Raw genomic sequence first — 21,914 nt, 5'->3', positions numbered from 1 at the left:
CTAATTAGTGGAGTACCATGGAGATCTATATTGGGACTCTGATCCTAATTTCTTTTGATGTAGATTATTGTATAGTTAGTAAACTATATTTTGTATAATTAGTCAAATTCCCGGAGTACGCCAAATAAGGAGGATTACTAAACACTCTGAAAAATTTAAGGAAAACTTAAATCAGACTTTGACAAAATTTGGGACTGGGCACACACTTAATTAAAGTTTATTGTTGACAAGTGCAGAGTATTACATGAAGGATCAGAAACAGAAATTAGATCTAATTGGGAAAACAATGAGTTGAGGGAAATGCATTTAAAGAATATGGGAAGACAGTGTTAGGATATGGTGTTACAATTGTGTTGATTGCAGCAAGTGATATTAAACATTTGAATGCACTAATATTTATAATACAGTGTGCAATGTTGGTCTCCACACAAAAAAAAAACGGCACTGCTGCTCTGGAACCCGACAAAAAGAGAGCAACCAGTACCATTTTTGGACAACCGTAAAACGCGAACCAGAAAACAGAATTGAGATAAATTAGTTTACAAACTACAATACCATCACCTCGAGATAAAAATATACAATTTTATATAATATATGTTAGAAACAATATTTGAAATGTTTTTCACTTTGTGCTTTAACAGGTGATCGTACAGTACAGTACCTCCACCTTTGTAGTGAGAAATGTTTTAATTATGAAACGGTGCAGAATGCGGATAAACTAGTTCAACGAGTGTCATTCTAACTTCCTTCGGAAATAAATGTATAACTTCCGATTGAGGTTGAAAGAGTAAAGTAAAACTGTCGGAATAACTCGCAATAATTTATTTATCAACACAAAAAGGACATTGGCCATCTCCATGTGAAGCTGTGCGAAGCTGGATTTTCCTAATGCTGAACAACAGTAAATGTCTCAAGGAATGGTCACTTGTATTTATGAAAAATATTTTTATTTCAATGTTTCTGACATTTCGAGACACAATTAACCTCGTGGTTTACATTATTCCCTAAGATTATAAAATAACACAACATGTAGATAATGAAAATGATAGTCTCCGCTATGTCACTACTGTCAATATCGATGGCCTTGATCGACGGGGTAATTACAAAAAAGTTTCTATGTAGAAACTCTCACTCTTCTACGTAATTTGTTACTATTCCTCCGCACTTAAATGTCATTACTGGATTTATTGCTGATCGACTTTAAATTATGAGACGAAAACCATCTAGTTTAAAATGTTCTTAAAAATAATCGCGCACAATGAGGTAAATTTAAGAAAATACTACATTGCATTAATCTGCATGCTCCCAAAAGCATAGACGTAATCGCGTTGTTTTGCTTTTTTTGCTTTTACTTGTGGCTGCCTAATTGGCTTAAGAAATTTACTGAATGAGGAGCTTGCCACGACACCGCAGCCAGACACGCCTGTCTGAGACAGACGGTTGGCAGGCCCAATCCCCGAGCCTCGTGTGGTGGCCGTGCCCGGGAGACCAGCCCTATGGAACGCCAATCGGGTGCCAGAAAGGGGGCAGGTTCACCTTGTTGACAGGAACACGGCTGAGAGAGACTGCGGGGCGAAGGGGAAGTAAAAGGACGATCAAACTTTCTGTTTCTTAAAAACAGCCGTATGTGAAGTATGGTTTTCAAGGCCGTGCCGGGGCAAAAATGCAATGGAGGTCGATAGTGCTTGGTCTGCTCTTGTTAAGACTGGCCTTAAGCTTTGTCCTTTGGTTAGCGTTTGGGTTGGGACCTAGTTGGGGATTTTATCAAAGCTTTCCTATAAATTTCCACTTCAACGTGCAAAAAATAGACCTTTTCAAAGAGAACGAGAAAGCGAATGCACGGAGTAACACCTGGCTTAATCAGGGACTTGAGAATGGGGCTGAACACGGTGGATCCTGCCCCAGGAATAGTGAATGCGACCGAGGAAACTCTTATCTCAATTTCTTTGAGGACGGTAGGGATGAGTACGCGAGGAAATACAACACATTCCCAGAGACTCTTAAGGCAAAGATGAAGGGTATGGCTAAAGAAATGTTCTACTTTGGATATGAAAATTACATGAAATACGCGTTTCCCAAAGACGAACTAAATCCCATTGACTGCCAAGGAAGAGGACCCGATGTTCTTAACCCGTAAGTTTAGCTACGTCTTTCTCTTTACTTAATCTCAGTAATTAATTTTCATTATTTACTGCACCATAGTCCAAACAGTGGTTCCACTCAGTGGTGATGCATAAGTAGGTTACCGTTCTCCATGAATACCTGGGAACAAGTCATTTGCGTATGTTACTGTTGTCTTTCAGTCCGAGTGTTTTCCTACACAACTGCTTTTAAGCTTCGCCAGTGCAATTTTAAGTTGTTGCTAGAAGAAGTTTTCTCTCAGGTCATCGTGACAAACGTAGATGATAACCAGTTGACCAGTTTAGTCAAATATGTGGATCAAAAACAGAAGAGATGGTCCCTGTTGTTTGAGACGATTCAGTTCTTGTTACTACAATTCGTAATAGGACTCAATGCTATTAATCATGGAAATACAGTTACCGGTACTCTCTTTTGTTGTTACTTTACTGTAGCTACTCAGCTAGGCCTTTAATCAATAGGTTTTCCAGTATTTAAAGTTTAAACTCTGACAACCTTTGTATGCTTCTAGACCTCTACTACATTTATTATATTGGAATGTGTCGGTTTATTCAGTGTTGAGCCATATCCTGGTCGGTGTACAGTCCGGGCGAGCTATTTGTTCACAAAAAACGTTACAGATGGACTTTTTTACGTAGTATTCACAAGCACTAAAAACTAAAGTCGACTTATAAAACCATTAACTGATGAACCTTTAGATCTTTGACATTCACGCCGTATTTTAGCATTACTGCTTGCAACGTGTTCATTTGAATAGAAATTTGGTTTTAAAAAGGGATCTCTTGCTGCCACAGTTGCTATTTCAGGATTAGCAAAAATAAATCTCAAAAAGGGATATATTGTTTCTGTTGATATCAATCTGGTCTGTAACAGGGGAGTTCGATTTAACTTTATATACAGTACATGAAGTGCTGTTTAATTATTGGTTAAGTTTTCCATTGTATTTGCTCTCTGAAAATAAGCCCTGTATTGTTAGTGGTGCTTAGTTATTCGTTCTGCACCAGATATTTCCACACTTTTGTTTCCTGAAAGTTTTTTTTTATATTCAGTAACTTTTATAACGTTTATCTGGTGATATAATGTGTTACTAAAATGCTGTAAGTCTTTAAATAAGCTATGGAGTGTTTCAAGCTTGATTCAAGATATGACATTCATTTTGTAGCGCTCTCGGGTTCACGTGGGTATGCGCCCTCACCGCTGCCACAATTTACTAGTAACATTCTTTAATCCCACAAGTTTTATAGAGATCTTGTTTTTCCAGGTCCAACATCAATATCAACGATGTCTTAGGAAACTATTCATTGACGCTCATTGACACGCTTGATACACTGTTGGTAAGTATTCCACGTTTCGCTGACAAAAGTGTAGATCCATAGATACAGAGATACCATATGTCTTGTATGGGGTTTCAGTGAACTATACTCTTACTATATCAGTCAGGTCTATAAACAAATAGGGTACAGAGAACAATACTTGATTTTCCAGTAATGTCATTTACAGGTTAAAGAAAATGAATCTTTTACTTTTGAACAGAGTATTCAGACTGGCGAAGGTATGGGCAAAGTAAATCTAGTGGATAACGTCATACTCCACAATTAGTGTTTAACTTGAGTACTGTGTTCAGGTTTGGTCACAATACCTCAGAGCAGATATTATTCGCTTGGAAAGAGCTCAGCGGAGAGCAACTAAAGTTATTCCTGGTCTCAGGGAGACTGTTGCATACAGACAGGTTAAGAATCTTAAATCTGTACCTTGTAGAATAGAGGAGATTTGATATGGTTATACAGTACACAGTTCTAAGGGGGTAAACATAGTCCAGCCAACTGTGTTTTTTCACACTCAGCAGTGAAACAAGGACATGTGGTGACAATTGGAAACTTAAGGGGAATTCACTAAGGACAGAGAATAGGCAACCCTTCCTTACTCGGAGAGCTGTGGGTATCTGGAATGGGTTTCCCAGCCAGATACAGTAGTTTAGATTCAACCTTGGGGCACCTTAAAGAAATACCTCTCCAAAATTTGAGATTTACTTGGTTACTAAACTACCAAATGACACCATGGTTTGCAGACCTTTGTTTTTCTGAAGTAAGGGTGCAAGCAGTAAACCAAGAAGTGCCTGCAGCATTGGATGTAAGTGGCACTTCTTTACACAAGTTGTCTGGAGTTAACTACCAGTACATTGGTGATTCCTTGGGACCTTGCAAGATCTCTCGAGTAACTGCTGGATTCAATCCTTGGATCAACAAGCTGAGAGTTTTCAGTTGGGCATACAAACGTCTCTTATTTTTCACCCTCTCTAATGTTGCCCACTTCCTTTGTCCTGGAATTGATATAGCGTGAGAACATAAAGTTTATGGATGAGATCAAAGTCTGTTCAGCTCATGAGGTTAATCTGGCAACAAGTAGCTTAATAATTCAAGAACTTCATCAAGGAGCCCACAGTGTCAGCTTCAACAGCCGGGTTAGGAAGTGTATTTCGGATTTCTATGATACTTCAGGTGGAACTTCACCTGTTTTCCTTCTGAATGCTACTTTTTGGAACTTTTTTAGTACTCTTGCTTGGCTGCATCCGTTGCTGGTGATATGTAATTTTCTCTAAAAATAAAACATTTGTTCAGTTACCCTAATCTGAATATTACAGTTTCTTCAGACCAGGAATTAAGTCTGGTTGCTCTCCTTTATAATGTCTTGACATCCGCAATATCGTGCTTGTACCATAGTGCCCAAATGTGAAAAATCTGACCAAAGTGGTCTAAATGATGTTGAGGCAATTCAATGTTCAATTCACACAAGTGTCTCCTGATCTCGCTTAAATCTTCTATCGCTGTGAGAAAATAATTTATCTATGATGTTGAGCTCAGCCCACACAATCCGTGTGTACTTGTTGTGTGACAGCTTGTATATTAGACAACCATAGCATGGATTCTTGAGACTGGAAGCTCTGATTGAATTCATCTTTGGTCATTACTTTATATTCTCGTTGAAGTTCATGCAGGTTTTGGAAGGCATTGCCAAATTCTATATACTGTATTGCTAATGCAGGTGTGCCTCAGCCTTATCTTTTTAATGCTGTACTTGGCAACCTAACTGCTGTACATATGTACTGGGGTGCTTCCGGTGTTTGTTGCTTTTGTGACTGTGGTAGATAATGAGCAAGCAGCTGCAAGTGTGGGCCTGTGGCAGAAAACACCTCATCCCATCACTGTTACACTGCTCATGCCATCACCTATCATGTCTTTACAGAGTGTGCAGTACCCCAGGTCTCCTGTGCTCATCATTCCCTCTTGCTTTCGTCCAGACTGCATGTCCTGTTTATAGTGGACATTGCATAACTGCAACATGGTCTTTTAATTGAGTTCTTGTTTTGTCTTGGGGTTTGCGTTGCAGTTGGAAGAAATATCTCCTGTCATAATATGCCTAGATTAACTCTCAGAAATAAACCTTTAGAGTTGAAAGCCACCTGTGCGTTTGAAAGTTAACAACCCCCTCTTATTTAGCTACATCATTCTTAGAATGACGTCTCTTGTTCTTCCGCTCTTTGTTGGTTAGCTCAAGACTTTATGCGAACGTGCTGGGTTAAAAGTGGGACTCAGTCAACTGTAAATGAACACCTGCTTTAAGTAAAAGCTGTAAGCAGGGATCCTGATGAGCTGTGAAGTGTTGTTTGCACCATTTTCTTTATTTTTGCTTTCATGATAAGTCTCAGATAGTTGGAACACAATACCAATGTGTAGCACTGTCTCGAGAGCGAGTCCTACAGGACTCCCTGCTTTGGTTTACATCCTGATGAATCACTGTGAGAATTAAAAAATGAAACAGTTATTTGCAAAATATTGAATCCACAAGTGGTTAGCAGTCCTGAGGCTAAGAGCTCTGGGGTCCTGGGTTTGATTCCAGATCGGGGTGCCCTTTGTGTGGAGTTTGCATGTTTTCCTCAGGTTTACATGGATTTTTCCTGAGTGCCCTGGTTTCCTCTACACTAAACTGTCTCTATGTGTGCATGGGTGTCTTTTATTTGTACTGGTGTCCCATCCAGGGTATCGTCTTGCTATGCACTGTATGTTTCCTGGACAGACTTCAGATGACTACAGACCTGGTATTGCTGATATTTGGGGAAAAAACAATACCGGGAATAAGCAGGTTTCTTATAATGGATGTGTTTTTATTCCAAACTTGAAATGCTATTTTGTATTCTTCAGTGGTATTCACTTTGCCCTTTGCTTTATACAGCTGTTTCACCTTTCAAATTTTAAATAAAGGCATAAAAGGATTACATCCAGTGAAAACTGTCACCTATTAAACTTTTACAGTGGAAACCCCTACCATACTAGATATACAGGAAGTAGTTAAACTCTTTAATGAAAGCAGAAAATCTTAGTTTACAATATACAGGTAAATACTGTGCTTCTAAAATGTTTGTAAAATCACTTTGGATATGTAGAATAATAATTTTATAAATGATTCATTCAGGAACACTTTGGTCCTGTAGAATAATTAGGCTGCTTGGGCTTAGTATTTTATTTCTTTAGAGCAGCAATAACCTAGCAAATACACATTTAACAAGGAAATAAATATATTTCTCAGGCCTGCAGTAAAGTAAGAGTTTAGTTTTTGCCTAACGTTATGTATGCTTTTCAAAGTTTACAGTCTGTTTGTCACTTCTTTCCCAGGTATTGGGGAATGTTTCAGAGTTTCACAGAGCTGTCAAACTTGTGATTGATACGGTCTCCTTTGACAAAGACTCCACTGTTCAGGTGTTTGAGGCTAATATCAGGTGGGTAACATTTTCTATTCATTAATTAGTTCTCAGTCCAATCACATGCATTACCTTGAATGTCTGCCACATGTAATTTAAAAATAACAGAACTATAAAGTCCCTAATAAACTGAATCGACAGTCAAATGCTCTTATTGTATTAAGCTTTCTGCTGTTGCTCTACCTCCACAGCCTGTACATCTGTGAAGATCTATAGTGTCTTATTTCTTCTGCTTTCCCTGTAGAATATGTGCTGTGCACTCTGATAGAAATGTATTCATTACGTTGCGCTGTATTTCATTGTTAATTTTTGTTATGCACGATACCAGTTCTACAGGAGCATTCTTTCCCAGAATTCTTTGCTCAAGCACCACTGTACTGCTACTGCTCACTTGTCTTACCTGTTGTTCTTGAATTCCACTGATACCTGCTCAACCTTGGACCGTTTATTGTTTCTGCCTTGCTCTGCATAAACTTTAAGCTTTTACTGGCATTTGAGTGCTGCAGTTTGTTTTGTGACTTTTTTTTTTTTAGACGTTAAGAAAGCGGTAGAGCCGATACTCTACCATCTAGCTCAAACTTCACTTCTGCAGACAAAGCTGACATCACCTCATCAACTCTGCAGCCAGTGAGGACCTGCAGATATTTTCTGTCTGTCCAGGCATTTCAGAGCAAATCCCCTGTACACCTAGATTTTCAGTTTCCAATAACTGAACCTTCTAATTATGAACACTGAATTGTAATTAGGTTGAAAATATACCACATACCTTACATAGCAAACTGAGGAATCCAGTCACCTCGCCTTCTTGAGCATGCATGGACTTTCAGAAACCGATTGCCACAAGTTTCCCTGTGCAGTCTGCAAAGACCTCTTGGAAGGCACCCACTTCACACTGTAGAAAGTCCAGAGACCCTCAAGCTGCTCCACCAATTTAAACCTCCCGGATCTTCCCTTGATCTCCTTGCTGCTGTGCTGTCTGCTCCTTCTGTTCTCACTCAGCCTGTGTGATCATCACACAATCTGCACCCTGTGCATGTGGCCAAAGCCATTATCTTCGCTCTCTGTGTGGATCCCAGAGTTTATTTTCTATTTCTGTCTGCTCTGGAGTCCTATCAGGATTGAGATCTGCATCTTGGAGAATTCTGTGAATTGACCATAGCTATGGAATATGTCTTTAGTCCCAACTTTCGGGGCCCATTAGCTCTGCGCCAACAGTTTAGCCTCTGTTCTTGACAGAGATTTCTTATTGAAGGCTCAGACAACAGGTATTCATTAATCTCTTTTGTTTTTCAATCTGGTGCCAAGCTGGGGCCCCAGAATCCATATTTATACCTGTGACGTTTGCTCCAAAAACATACTCCTGTGTGTTTGTGCATTTTTAGCTTTCTCCTTCTCACTAGTGCAGTTCTGTTTTTTTTCTTATTTAAAACTTGCATGTCTTTGACGCCTTGTTTTGGTTACCATCGGTGACAACATTTTCAGGCAGCATAAAATTTGCAATCTACTTTAAATGCATTCAAATGGTTAAAAGTACACATGGAAAACCACCAATGCAAATTATTCTGGTAGTACTCCAAGTTAACGGTCTTCGGTTCTTCACAAGGCAGTAAAGTATAAAATTGGTAGATTTTGCACTCCAGTTGTTAGTTTTTTTTTATTTTATATATATGCATGATCGTATTTTGGATTGTGATCATGGCTGTTCACTGCAATGCATTATTTTTTATATTACTTTTTTCAGTGCATGAATTGTTTTGATTGCTAGTCACATTAGGTGAAAGCATCTGTTAAATTATGGGTTCACTGTTACTCAAAAATGTCTCCACAGGATCCTAGGCAGCTTGATTTCGGCACATATCCTTCTGACTGACTCCAAGCAGCCATTTGGCAATATTGGCCTGGTGGATTATGACAATGAGCTTCTGCATCTGGCTCGTGATTTAGCCGTCAGGCTCCTTCCTGCTTTTGAGAACACCAGTACAGGGATTCCTTATCCTCGTGTAAGTGGTGACTTCCAACTATTAGACACGCTATCTCGGGAATATTTGAAGAGAAGAGCTGGTACTATAACTTGGTTTTCAATCTCTGCTGTCTCCATTGAAAATTGCTAGTCAGCATAATTGCTCTTTGGATTCCAGGCTTTTGAAATCGCCATAGACATGGTCATAATGGATACAAACTATTCCAGAGTAAAAGAAAGATTAAATTGGCGTTTAATTAAGCAAGTGCTGTCAAAATGGCAAAGAAAGTTTATTCAGCTTACATGGACTGCACCCCTTTCAAGTCCAATTTTAAAAGCAAGTATCCTTTTGTAAATATTAAATAATATTAAGAATATTTCTTTATCTTAAAATAAGTTTTTTTTTAAATTCATTGGATGTTTGACATCAAAAACGGTCTCTCTTGTCAAAGGTGAACTTGAAGAATGGTGTTCCTCCCAACAGCATCAATGAAACGTGCACAGCTGGTGCTGGCTCCTTATTGGTGGAGTTTGGGATTCTTAGCCGCCTTCTGGGAGACTCAACATTTGAGTGGGTGGCACGAAGGGCTGTTAAAGCCCTTTGGAACTTCAGGAGCAATGAGACAGGCCTATTGGGTAAGTCTGCTTGAGATCTCTCTACAAAATGCAGTTCCTTTTGACAGTTCAGCAGATCAAGCAGTCCACCATTTCTTTTAGGGCTTAGAAGAGTAAATCAGGTTGTCATGCCCTGGATGATAAATGCGATCTCTTGTTGTTCTTTCCTTTTTCAACTTAGGCAATGTGATCAACATCCAGACGGGTCAGTGGGTTGGCAAGCAAAGTGGACTGGGTGCCGGAATGGACTCCTTCTATGAGTATCTGCTCAAATCTTATATTCTGTTTGGAGAAAAAGAGGACTACAAGATGTTTCATGCTGCTTATGAGAGCATTCAGAGCCATATGAGAAGAGGGTCAGTATGAAATGTCGACTCCTCGGTTTGTAAAGGGGAACTGCAGTCCCAATTTCTCAGACCGGTAATTAAATCTCAGTAACAAAATAAATTCATTGACATTATAGGAAAAAATTACAAATTTCAAATTAAGCACAAAATCGTGAACTGTGTGAAAGTACTGTAAGTCGCCATGTTGCAAACTCACATTCGAGTTCACACGAATTGCGACATGAGCCAGAGGAGCCGCATAACTATACACTATAATGATTAATGTAATGCGATGTACGAGCGAATAAGTACAGGTGTGCAGCAGACATTTTGCGGCATAAATGTTACAATGTGATCTGCGTGCAGAATTAACAAGTAGTATTTGTTGGCAAAACTGTCGAAATCGAAACCAATATTTCTATTGGATTAACAGAAATCTATTCTCAAGCCTTTTTACAATGTAATAAGGCCACAACACGTCACTGGAAGCCTTGCTGCCTTGTTCTGAATCGCGCAATATGGTGCTACGCAAACCTGAAGATTGTCTATTTTGTGATGTAGATTGGAGGTTTTGCAAGTTACTGTGTACATTTTACTTTTATTGTGGTTTGAAATAAACCATCAATGCAGAATCTTTCAAACTCTGAAATATAAAAATAGCATTGCAGTTCTTCCTGTGCAGATACTTCTGTAACCTAAGCAGTTGATAAATCAGTGGAAGATGTTTACTACTGCAAGTTTCTGGTGCAGAATTTAGCAATACATCATACTTGTGTCTAGGGCCATACATTTTCAGGCCTTCCTTTATTGTGCAAAGTACAGAGAAATTTGGTAGGCCAGCCTCAAAACAAAGGTATAGCTTTGCATATACAACATGGCTTAACCTGTGCAGGAAAGGGTTTAAGAGCATATTGTGGGCAGAGAAATTGCTTGAAGAGTAACAGAAGTTGTCAGGTAAGATTTGTGGAGCTGAAATTGCGGACTTAAAAAATAATGTTCAAGGACTAGTGGGGGGTGGATATCTGGAGTTGTAAATAAGTGGTCTTTGTTCTACGACATCTTTGCTTAATATGTTAACTACTCCCTTGGAGTGGTATCACTCCTCAGGAAAGGCTTTGTCTTCTGTGCTTGTTTCTGTGTAATTGTTTGACTAGATAAATGGGAAAGTCCCAGCTGGTACTCTGAATTGCCTACAGCTTTTGTAGCTGAGCAGTTCCTGTATGCATACATAATAAACTCACTGCACCTTTCTCACAAACAAACCTGACTGAGAGTGTGGATTTCCCTTAAAAGAATATTACTAATCCAATCTGCTTTCATGGATTGAAGTTGTTGTTGAATTTCATTAATTAAGTGTCAGGAACACTTCTTTCAGCACATTCTGAATTGGAGAACAATACTTAGACTTATTTACATTTTCTTGGTACATTTGGAAGTAGGTGCATGTGCAAAATGCATTTCTCCAAACTTCTTAAAAAAAATTAAACTTGGTATTACTTCAATTCTGATCAGTATGGCAATGTGTGCCTGGCTGCTTCAGAGTTATTGGGTTTTCTGGTGAAATCAAACCTTGGTACACATTTGCTTCAAGAGGCTTTTACAAACCATAATTTCCAAAATACTAGACAGCATCATAATCTAATATGGAGTGTCTTGCATTATTAGTTATGAATTTTACAACTAACATCTCTCTTTGCTGTGCAATTAGCAGATATTAAGTCTTCACTAGATGCCAATTTAAAGAAGTTTACCCTCTGAGTAGGGGAGGTTTATTAAGCGTTATTAATCATAATTATTTGAAACATTTTCACTGTTTCAAGTGAAATGTAGTCTTTTCAGTATATATGGTCACTATGTCATGGTGAAGTGGCTCGTCAACACTCCATTTGCAGTTTTGTGTGTGAAGAAACCTACCTGCTATTTTTATTTGTAAAATGTAGTTCCTTCATTCTGAATCATGCTAGATCCTACCTGGAGAGGGAAATCAGTTTGAACCAAAGCAGAACTGAAACAGTGTCAGAGCACTGATCATTTTGTGCTACAGAAGACATTCAAGATGGAAGCCTGGAGCCATGTTCAGATCCTGTTAGTATAACTAGTCCCAACAGTTGTCACGTCAAATTGTGTGTTATTCAGAGTTGCAGTATTTATATATTTAATTTAGAACATTTATGAAAGAGTTTAACATACAGATATCTATGTGGTGCTACTCTTCTGCCAGTGCAGTTTTATTGTAGATTGATGGACACTAACTTTATAGTTTTCACAATATTGAGTCATATCTTCAAAGTCCCTTAATTTAACAGAGGCAGGGATAAACATTTAGAGCCCTGAGTAAAACCACACTCGGTATAATTGTTTTATGCAGCTGGAATAATTAAAGGCATTTGTGATTAACATTTTTTAGTTTAAGAACCAAGAATACGCTTATATTCCATGCCAGAACTGCTTTTTTGTTTTGAAACAAGTTGCATGGTTCTGTAGTTGCAAGCACCATGCATCTTATGTGTTCTTGATCGCAAAACCACATGAAGCCCCATCCATACTGGCTTTTAAATGTGGGCTCTAGGCTCTAAATTGTTTTCTGATAAAACTGCCTGGAACGCATGGTTTCAAAGTGAGGGACGGGCTCCTCTGCCCAGCTCATCCATCGAGCATGTTTTGACATGCTATGCAGCAACGTACAGGAAGTTCGTCTTGGACTGGAAGAGGCGTCATCATGACCCGGCAGATGCCTGGGAAAGTTCAAAGGTCACCGTTTCACCGGAACCGAAGAAAGTCATGGCCCACAAACCCAAAGAGTACCCTGGTGGTGCCGAGCTATTTGTGCAGTTCTGCTTGGGGTCACATATGGCTAGTGACATGATCCGGGTTTGAAGTTGTGATGCCCGGTTCACAGAGTTGGATGTGTGGAGCTCTTTTACCTCTGTAATCGGCTAATTTAGTCTTTCAGACGATGCCTCTTAAAATCCGTAATTCGTTTCGCTTTGTGTGTCCATTCCCCGTGTTTGTAGGCGGGAGTCCTGCAATGAAGGGGAGGGCGATCCCCCACTGTATGTCAACGTGAACATGTTCAACGGACAGATCATGAACACCTGGATAGACTCCCTTCAGGCTTTTTTCCCTGGTCTTCAGGTATAAAATGTGACTTTTTGTCTACTTCTGTCTATTTGTATAATAAATTTGCTTTATTATATTAGTGCAAGTTACCCAAAATGGCTGCATTCACTGTAAGCTTTAGTTTCCTCTGATCTTGGTGCAGCCTAGGAGGAGACTGCTCTTGGGGTGAAATGGTATGTCCCTGTACATCGTGAGGCTTGATCGGCAGCCAGTCTTCCCGAGGGTGGCTCCAGACATTCAAAGGATTTGTTGAGAAAACGGTTAAGGTTAATGCATTTGTGGTTTGATGAAGTTAAAGTCTGATGATTTTTGCAGTTAAAGGCTTGCTTTCCATACTTTAAGCACAGCATTCTAATTATGATCATGGTCTTGAAGGTGACACTGTTTTAAAATTTAATTTTCAGGTGTTAAACGGAGATATAGAAAATGCAATCTGCCTGCACGCCTTTTATTATGCCATATGGAAGCGATTCGGTGCTCTACCAGAGAGGTACAACTGGCAGCTACAGGCACCAGATGTCCTTTTCTACCCACTAAGACCTGAGCTAGTGGAGTCCACCTACCTTTTATATCAGGTACTGAATGCTCTTTAAATTGCTAGCAGTCTTAAAAATGTTTATTTCTAATACCTAAGAGTTAAATATTTATATAATTAATACATTTAAAATATTCATCGGCAATTATTGATGAACAACTATGATATACCTTTCTCCTGAATCCAGTAATTCAAAGCTCACTTGTTGTGTGTCAGAAATTGTCGAAGCTGCATAATGGAATTATATTTTTTGTGAAGATGTACAATGTGAAAATGTATTCCAAGATGATTGTCCATAGTCTAGACTAGTTGGGGGGGGGAAAATGTTGTTGGAAATGGATAGAAATACTTTTAAATGGTGTATTCTTTATTGCACAGGCTACCAAGAATCCCTTTTATTTGCATGTTGGAATGGATATCCTTCAAAGCCTTGAAAAAAATACCAAAGTCAGGTAAGTGGTTCAAAGAAAAAGCAAATGAATGTATAGAAGAATTTCATTGAGAAACCTTACATTTAATCTAAAGCCTTATTCCTGTACATAGTGCAGCATGGATGTGGAACATGGAGGTGCGGTAAAAGTCCTGTTTTCATTCCCACATGCACTAAGAGGGCTTCATCACTGAGACATGTTTTTTTACTGCTTTCTCCATTTCAGAGCGGAATTTATTTCTGCTAGTTGCTTTCCAGCTTGCACACTGACACGGCTCCCCTACAACTAGATAGATAGATACTTTGTTGATCCCGTGAGGGAAATTGCAGTGCAACAGCAGCTTTACACAGACAACACGGCCACAGTGTAACGAATGATACAATAATAATAATAGTACAATACATACAATACAATCAGTACAGTGAGGGGAGCACTAAAAGAGTTACTCACAGTCCGGACACACAAAGAACAAAGTAGAACAGAACAGTACACAGAAAAATCGTATCACACATATGAATATAAATATAGATGTAAATGTATTGCACAGGTCCCTGGCATATATTGCACAAAAAACGGTTGTAAACGGGAAAAGAAAGAGAACAGATGTAGCAGTAGATGCATTCAGTCCAGAAACAGGTCACTGTCAATGTTGCCTCTGCCCAGACGCAAGGTGGATGCGTTGTATAGCGTTGTATAGAGACGCAAAATACTTTTTATCCATCTGCCATTGTCTTTGGGTTTGTATAGTGTCAGAAATATCAAAAAGCCTGAAGTGTTTGCATCTTTTTCCACAGATGTGGGTATGCCACTCTTCATCATGTGGTAGACAAGTCCAAAGAAGACAGAATGGAGAGCTTTTTCCTCAGTGAAACTTGTAAATATTTGTATCTGGTATGCGTTACATTTCCTGATCTATGATAGTTTTAATATGAATATTCCAGAAAAACATCAGTTATTTTAGAAATGTTGTATTCATTGCTGATGATAATGTGTCCTTGTTTACATCTGTTTTAATGTTTATATTTTATATAGTCTGTTTTTAGTATTTTGTTTCCTTGTTTTATGCCCAAAGTAATTAAGTACCCCAGTACTTTAAAATATAATTAACTCCATTTTGTAGTATAAAGAATAAAAAAGCAAAGATGTTTGTAAGCCCTGTATAGTTCTCCTCAGCTAACTCATGCTTTTGTTTTAAGATCCTTAATCTAATAAAGTGACATTTTACCGCCACAAATACAGTGCAGGGAATGTGTGTGTGTAATAATGTTAGAGAAAACTGAGTTCGTTTGATTTCATTTCCAGCTGTTTGATGAAGATAACCCTTTGCACAAGTCTGAGAATAAGTACATCTTCACCACTGAGGGCCACGTTGTACCGATAGACGAGCGCTTCCGAGAGAAAACTTGGCGGGATCTCTTCCCTGGGGACGAAACCCTGCACGCAGACAGGGAAAAGCCAAATATGCCTCCAGCCAACACCAGCAATGTAAGATTTTCACCCTAATGGGCCTTAGGGGCATCTGGGAGCTTTGTTAGTGTCTGCTTTGCTTTCAGTAAAGGATCCATCCATCAATTTTTTAACTGCTTCATTCAATTCGGGGTCACTGGGGAGCGGGAGCCTAATGGGCGCAAGCAAGGTACACCCTGGGTGGGACACCAGGTCATTGCAGGATGCGCACAGACACAGACGCATACATACTCACACCAGGGTCGTTTTTCTCAGAAGCCAATTTACCTGCCAGTATATTTTTTTCGACCTTGGGAGGAAACTGGACAACCTGGAAGCAAACTAGTGCATGCAAGGAGAACATACAAACTCTGCACAGATAGCAGATCTACAGTTGAACCCAGAGCCCCCGTGCTGTGAGGCAGCAATGCTAACCACTGTGCTACTGTGCCACCCTAGTGAAAGAATGCACCATTTTTATGCTTCCTAGCCCAGTACTCGCCAGTACTCACTGGTTTCACTGACTCTGCTTAGTTATTAATGTTGAACTAGGTAAGCGTGTTTACGGCTTGCTTATCGTAACTTGCAGAATTCCTTCTTCATTACGTACTTTCTTACAGTCTATAATTGTACAAAACGTTTGGCAGATGTTAATGAACTCTGTGTGCTTTTCATTATTGTATTAGTCATGTGGTCAAAATCTGACTCCAGACTACTTTCTATTGCCAGTTCAGACTTGTATAATGTCTGTGGTCTTGTATAATGAAGTGGTTTCTGACTATAAATACGCAAGGGATAGTGGGTCAATTGGGTATATGTTTTGTCCTGTGTGATGTACGGGTTTAGAGACATGCTTGCTCTTAGTTAAACTTTAAATAACCTCCCACTTCAAATTGATTTATCTGTCCTTTATCAGAGAATCACACTTCTGTAAAATGGTTAATGTAACCAGATGGGGAGAAGCCGAAAGGACTGATCAGCAACTCTGACCTTTTCACCTATTAGTCTATTCCTCTTTTCACACATTTCTCGCTCTGCAGTGATGTATAGTGTAGGAGATTCAGTGCTTATTGGAGGAGAGGTGCTTCCTGCACTGACATCACTGTGAGCTTACATTCACCCAGGTAGTTACGGAAGGTCATTGTTTCACTGAAGATAGGAGAGCCCTGGTTAGATAATCCCAACCCTATCTCAGCTGGTATTGATTCGGTTATGCAGTACCACTGAGGCAATTCCAGTCTCATTCAGCTGGTAGCATGACTCAAGCTAGCCTTTTCCAGCCAAGCTCCTCTAGAGCACAAATCGTAGAACAATGTAAATAGATGGAAAGGGACATCTGTAGTTCTGTAGAACAACACTGTGGTCCTCGCTAGAGAAATATTTCCGGTAGTTTAGGTTTTTCTTTTCTTTATACTTGTAAATTTCAGCTATTGTTGTATAGCCCTTTTTGCATCTGAAATCTTAAATCACAATACAAAGATTAATTGAGACAACCACATCTGTTTTTGTACCCTCTATATAAGCTATTACAGAGTGTGTGTGTGTGTGGGGGGGGGGGGACGAGTATTACTGTACAGTATGTATTGGTGAGGATGAAAACATTTCCTTGCCTCCAATTCTTTATGCAGTTTGTTTCATTTAGTAGCAGGCTAAGGAAATTGATTATCTTCAGCTGTCGCTGGTTGTTGAGGCAGTTGCCTAAAAAGATGTAAATTTAATATGCAGGAATACTAAAGCTTCTCTTTTTTTTGTGTGTGTGCTTTCAGTGCAACAGGATTCCAGACGAAAGGCGATACGCGTTGCCCTTGAAAAGTGTTTACATGAGACAGATTGATCAAATGGTGGGGCTGCTGTGAGGAAGTTCTTCTGGGATGGAGAAAAGTTACTCTGTATGGGAACATTGCTGTGCTGCAGAAAGACGTGTGGGACGGGGGAAAGAGCTCTGTACAAACATGATGTTGAGGGAGTGAATGGGTTGAGCTTTTCTGAACCTCCGATATACTCGATTTCAGGTATTCGTGCTTATTAAAGCTATTCAGTAAAATGGGTTTTCAATCTTATTTGTTTCTCCTGAGAAGTTGAAGGTGTTCAGAAATTCTGACTAATCACAGAGGATTGCACAGGATCTGGATTTCTGTCACTTTTAATTGATGATTTTCAATATGTATTTTTAAATTAATGCGAACATTTAACTTATTGGATGATAAGTTGGCTCCATATTCTGGGCTCTGCCTTGTCAGGTGTTTTTGTATTTTTTTCCAGGAATTTACAGATGTGCTTCTGTATCACGGTCACAGATCATAACATTTCCCAGTTTTCCTTCCGTTTGATTAAAGTTCAGGTTAGAGGAAAAATCTGAAAAGGCACATTTGCCAACGACCACAATGCAAAGTTACTGCTTTACATTCACGTGCATCATACATTACATGTGCATTACCAATTAAAGTACAGATTTATTTTTTATTAAAGAAAAGACCAGTTTTATAATAAGATATGGACACTATTTTAAGCCATTTAATAAGTATCACTTTTTAGGTTCTTTTATAATGTATAGTGTACATCTAGTATACACACTATATGCAATACTATATCTTATTGAAACAGTCTTAACCTTCAGTCTTTTATGAACAATTTATCCATAACTACCCCTTGTAGGACCTGTCTTCCGTTTTTTTCTGAAGTGTTAAGACTTTTTCCTATACTGTTACTGAACTAGTTGTATTTGAAGTTATTTCTGTAAATGTTATCCTGAGATGCTATGTTTTCCCAATCAGTCCAGGAATACAATGTTTACACTACAGTGATGGTCTGTGCTTTGAATAATGTGGTTAATTCAAAGGCTAATGCAGTATGAGCTAATTGCATTGCTGTAGTAATTCTTCATTGCAAAAAAAGATGGGTTAAGATAAGGGTTTAAGGAGCTGCTGCTAAAAGACCAGATCTGTGAAAAACTCAAACTTCATACAGGCTGTAATCTTTAGTGGTATAGTCTGAGCAATGATCATAAACTACTGCTGTTCAGAGTGCTACCAATGTCCAGTGTTAAGCCGCTGGGATTGTAATAGTAATGAATCTGTTTTCAAACAGTGATGCAGAACTTTGCCCTTTCAGGTAAACTGACAAGTGCTTCATGAAAGTGGTCTAAATGCTAAGAAGATTAATGCAATAAATTCACTAAGTGCTACCCAGTTATTAGTTTATTTTTGTTGCTATTGCATAAAACATTCCATGTGTAAAACCACAGAAATCATATATGACAGAGGGTGAAATGATTGTACTAGAATGAAATAACTGAGATTTTGACTAATAATGTTTTGACTATTATTAGAATAAAGGTGTATTTCTTGAAGAGCCTTGACTGAGCTTTCCCATAAACATTGTTTTCCTATTTTTTAGAATCTAAATTCCGTCTCCCTCAAAATGTTTCACATGCACGATCTTTAAATGTAGTTGGGCAGATAGAATTTATAAATTAAATCAGGTCAGCATTTTTTTTTTATTTTGTTGCATTAACCTTTATCTCTTACAACCTGTTGCATGGTGACTCATTATGCCATTGGTAGTGGGTGAATAGTAATAAAGTCTTTAAAAGCCTTATTTTAATCAAATTAATTTCTTAGACAGGTTAAATGATAATCCACATTCTCTTGCCCAGTTTTAAAGTAGAAAGTTCATCTGAACATGAATTCAGGATACATTATCTGTTTTATCCATTTACATGTATCATGATTTGACTGTTTTTTTTAACTGAGATCACAGGTGTGTCCTTCTGTGTAAATGCCATTAAAAACAATATCCTGTGCATTTTTGTCAAGTATGTCAACACATTTATTTCAAGCACAATTTGTAGAAATCTCTGTGGTGTACTACATAGAAGGTGATAAGTAAAACAAGCTTTCCTTACAAAATGTAATTTTCCCAATTAGGTTATTCACTTTTTAATTGTAACTTCCTTAAGATATGTTTTTTTTTCACCTCTGCAAATTTTGGTTTTTAATTAACTGATGATCTTTTGTTGTAAAGCTCTTTCTGACATTCAAATGTACACTGAATGAGGTCTTCCAAAGTCAGTATTTCAATTCTTAAAATTAGAATCTCTTCTGTTTTGTCTTGTCACCGATGCTGCTTTTGTTGTTTTGTTTTTTTTTATGGTGTTTTCATGTTCTCATCATGCCCATGTTGAATTGTTGCTGGATTGTCCCTGTGTGTGCGTTTGTCCTGCAGTGAGCTGGTGTCCTGTGCGAGGTGTAGTTCCATCTTGCACCCAGTATTTCTACGATAGGTTCCAGATTGCTGCAACCAGTGCCAGGAATAAGCATCTTTCTGAGTTAATTTTTAATAAGGTGGATAATAAACCTTTAATTATTCCTTTATTAACTCTTGATAGATAAAGAATACATAGTATATGCACTGTTAATAGATTAGTTATAAAATGTCTAAACAGCACTGTTACCAGCAAAAGTGAATGTAAGACACCTGATAAACTTTTTTTTACTTCATAAGTGGAAACAAGATATTAGTTATTAGACAGCAAGTTTTTCAATGTCTTCCTCAGATACTGTATTGTGTATATATATTATATAAACACATATATAAATAGTACTCAATAAGTAAGAACTTCATAACTAATGAACTCCGTTAATATACTAGGTATACATTATTTACTGAGGGTTAAAGGAATAAGGGTTTGTTGTTGAACCTTGTTATTATACACCTTATTAAAAAAAAAAGCTGGGAATCCACAAGGGTTTTTGCTCTAGATCTGAATTTTGCTCTTACTTAGCAGAAAGTTGTGTTGATTATAAGATGTCACTTTCACAGCCTTGGTTTGTTTGTTATTCTTATTTAATGTGTGTGACCAGTGGAGTTCAAGCATGCTTTTGGCACTGTCATAGTCTTCCTTTATCCCAACAACGTTGGTGCCTAGGGACACTAGTAGGGCTATTATTTGAAGGAGACAAAAGCCTGTAACTCAGGGAATTTTTCTTTGTATTTTTTAAAGTTTTCCAGTTGATGCCCACTTTTAGAGCAGAATATTTGTAAAGATCTTCCAGTTTTTTCTGAAGTGTGGGAATGAACATTTTGGGCTGTGTTTATAAAATAAAATTGCAACTGATTTTTCTCTTTCACAAGTATATCCAGGTAATTAAGCAATTCTTGGCATTCTTAGCATGTTAATTAAGTAGTTGTTCCATTTTTTTGCAGTCTGGTTGCTACTTTGACTTGTTATATGGGGTTGTAGTTTGCATGTGGGGTTAGGGTTCATGAAATAAGTGGTAAATTGTTGGATTATATCCTGAGTGACACTGCTATTGTACCCTGGGTTTAGGCATTTCACTTAGATGGCTTCAGTCAAATGCCTAGCTGTATATATGGGTACGGATGTCAGTTGCTTTGGATAAAGGCATCAGCCCAACACATTTTTACAAAATGTTGGGTTATATGTTGGATACACTTTTTCACCAGCCTCTAAAGGCACCCTATGTAGTTTTGTTTTAATTAAAACTAATAACAAGCATCTTATAAAAACAAACTAACTTTATATAACATTGTTTCAGCACGTGTGCAAATGTTTTGTAAACATGGCCTTTGGCGTTTCTGGTTTGCTTTCAGCAATGGATTAACATGTAACTGTTACTCTGTCAGTGAGTTAATAGTGGCAAAAGACTGTTAATACAATGGAAAAAACAAACTTTTTATGTTTCCCGGAGGTGTGATCTGATTGAGTTTTCTTGGTTAAAAATTGTTCCTAAATTGTACTTGGCTTTTGTCTGTGGTCTTTGGTATGTGTTTTTCCAAATGGACAAAGCTCGAGGATATTTGGAAATCATTTAGGGCTAAACAACTAAATGGTCCTTAATGGTTTTAGTGGTTAAATTAATCAAAGATGATCTAATGAGCATATTTGAATGTGCCTACTAAGCAATTGATTTAATTTGGTGTATAATTGCTTAGCTGGAGTGAATTCACAGGAGCCTAAAGGAATTATAATGAATTGTACAACACATCCATAGCTGGTAAGATGTTATTTGTGTTGATACAACTTGCTTTGTTGAATCTAGCCCTGTTTTGTTGTTAAAATGTAATGTGACAAAGTATTAAAGACTGATCCAGACACACTATGACTGTTTCAATAAGTTTTTTGCACAGATTTATGTAACAAAAAGGTAGTCTCATGAAAGTCAAATCATTAAATGGATATTTTATTTTTATTGTGATTGCATAATAAGCGAATTTGGAATATTGAGCAATATTTCCACAGGCATGAACAGCTTGTCTATTATTGCTGCTTGCTGGTGGGTATAATGTTTCACCTGAAGTGCCATTCCTGAAGAGAAATTCTTTACTCAAATGAATGGTCTGTTATTCAGAAAATTTATTTGCAATATTTTTAAAAGGAAATTATTTTTACAAGTCTTGATCTTTGTGAAACCCTTTGTAAGTGGACCAGTGTTCTTTAATAAACATTCAGTTGACATCTCTTGACTTGGTGTTTCTGTGGATGAAAGTGGTGATGTTCGGTGTGGTTCATAAGGCAATAATAGGAATATTCAGAAAGAATGATATTAGGATGACTTTAAGATCC

The 21,914-nt window shown here is 38.1% G+C and overlaps 1 protein-coding gene across 1 annotated transcript; it reads left to right on the top strand.

The window, feature by feature from the left end:
* Window positions 1-1,444: 1,444 nt before the first annotated feature.
* On the top strand, window positions 1,445-21,809 carry edem1 (ER degradation enhancer, mannosidase alpha-like 1). The gene is made up of 12 exons (XM_088636436.1): window positions 1,445-2,133; window positions 3,401-3,473; window positions 6,810-6,913; window positions 8,724-8,895; window positions 9,308-9,491; window positions 9,652-9,826; window positions 12,811-12,931; window positions 13,321-13,491; window positions 13,830-13,903; window positions 14,677-14,773; window positions 15,185-15,367; window positions 17,095-21,809. The coding sequence occupies exons 1-12, from the start codon at window positions 1,664-1,666 to the stop codon at window positions 17,182-17,184; spliced, it is 1,914 nt and encodes a 637-aa protein (XP_088492562.1). The 5' UTR covers window positions 1,445-1,663; the 3' UTR covers window positions 17,185-21,809.
* The last annotated feature ends 105 nt before the right edge of the window (window positions 21,810-21,914 follow it).

The sequence above is a fragment of the Lepisosteus platostomus genome, chromosome 6 (assembly GCF_059453375.1).
Source record: "Lepisosteus platostomus isolate fLepPlt1 chromosome 6, fLepPlt1.hap1, whole genome shotgun sequence".
NCBI lineage: Eukaryota > Metazoa > Chordata > Actinopteri > Semionotiformes > Lepisosteidae > Lepisosteus > Lepisosteus platostomus.
Note: the sequence above shows the minus strand (reverse complement) of the source record. Positions and strands in the feature narration are given on the sequence as shown.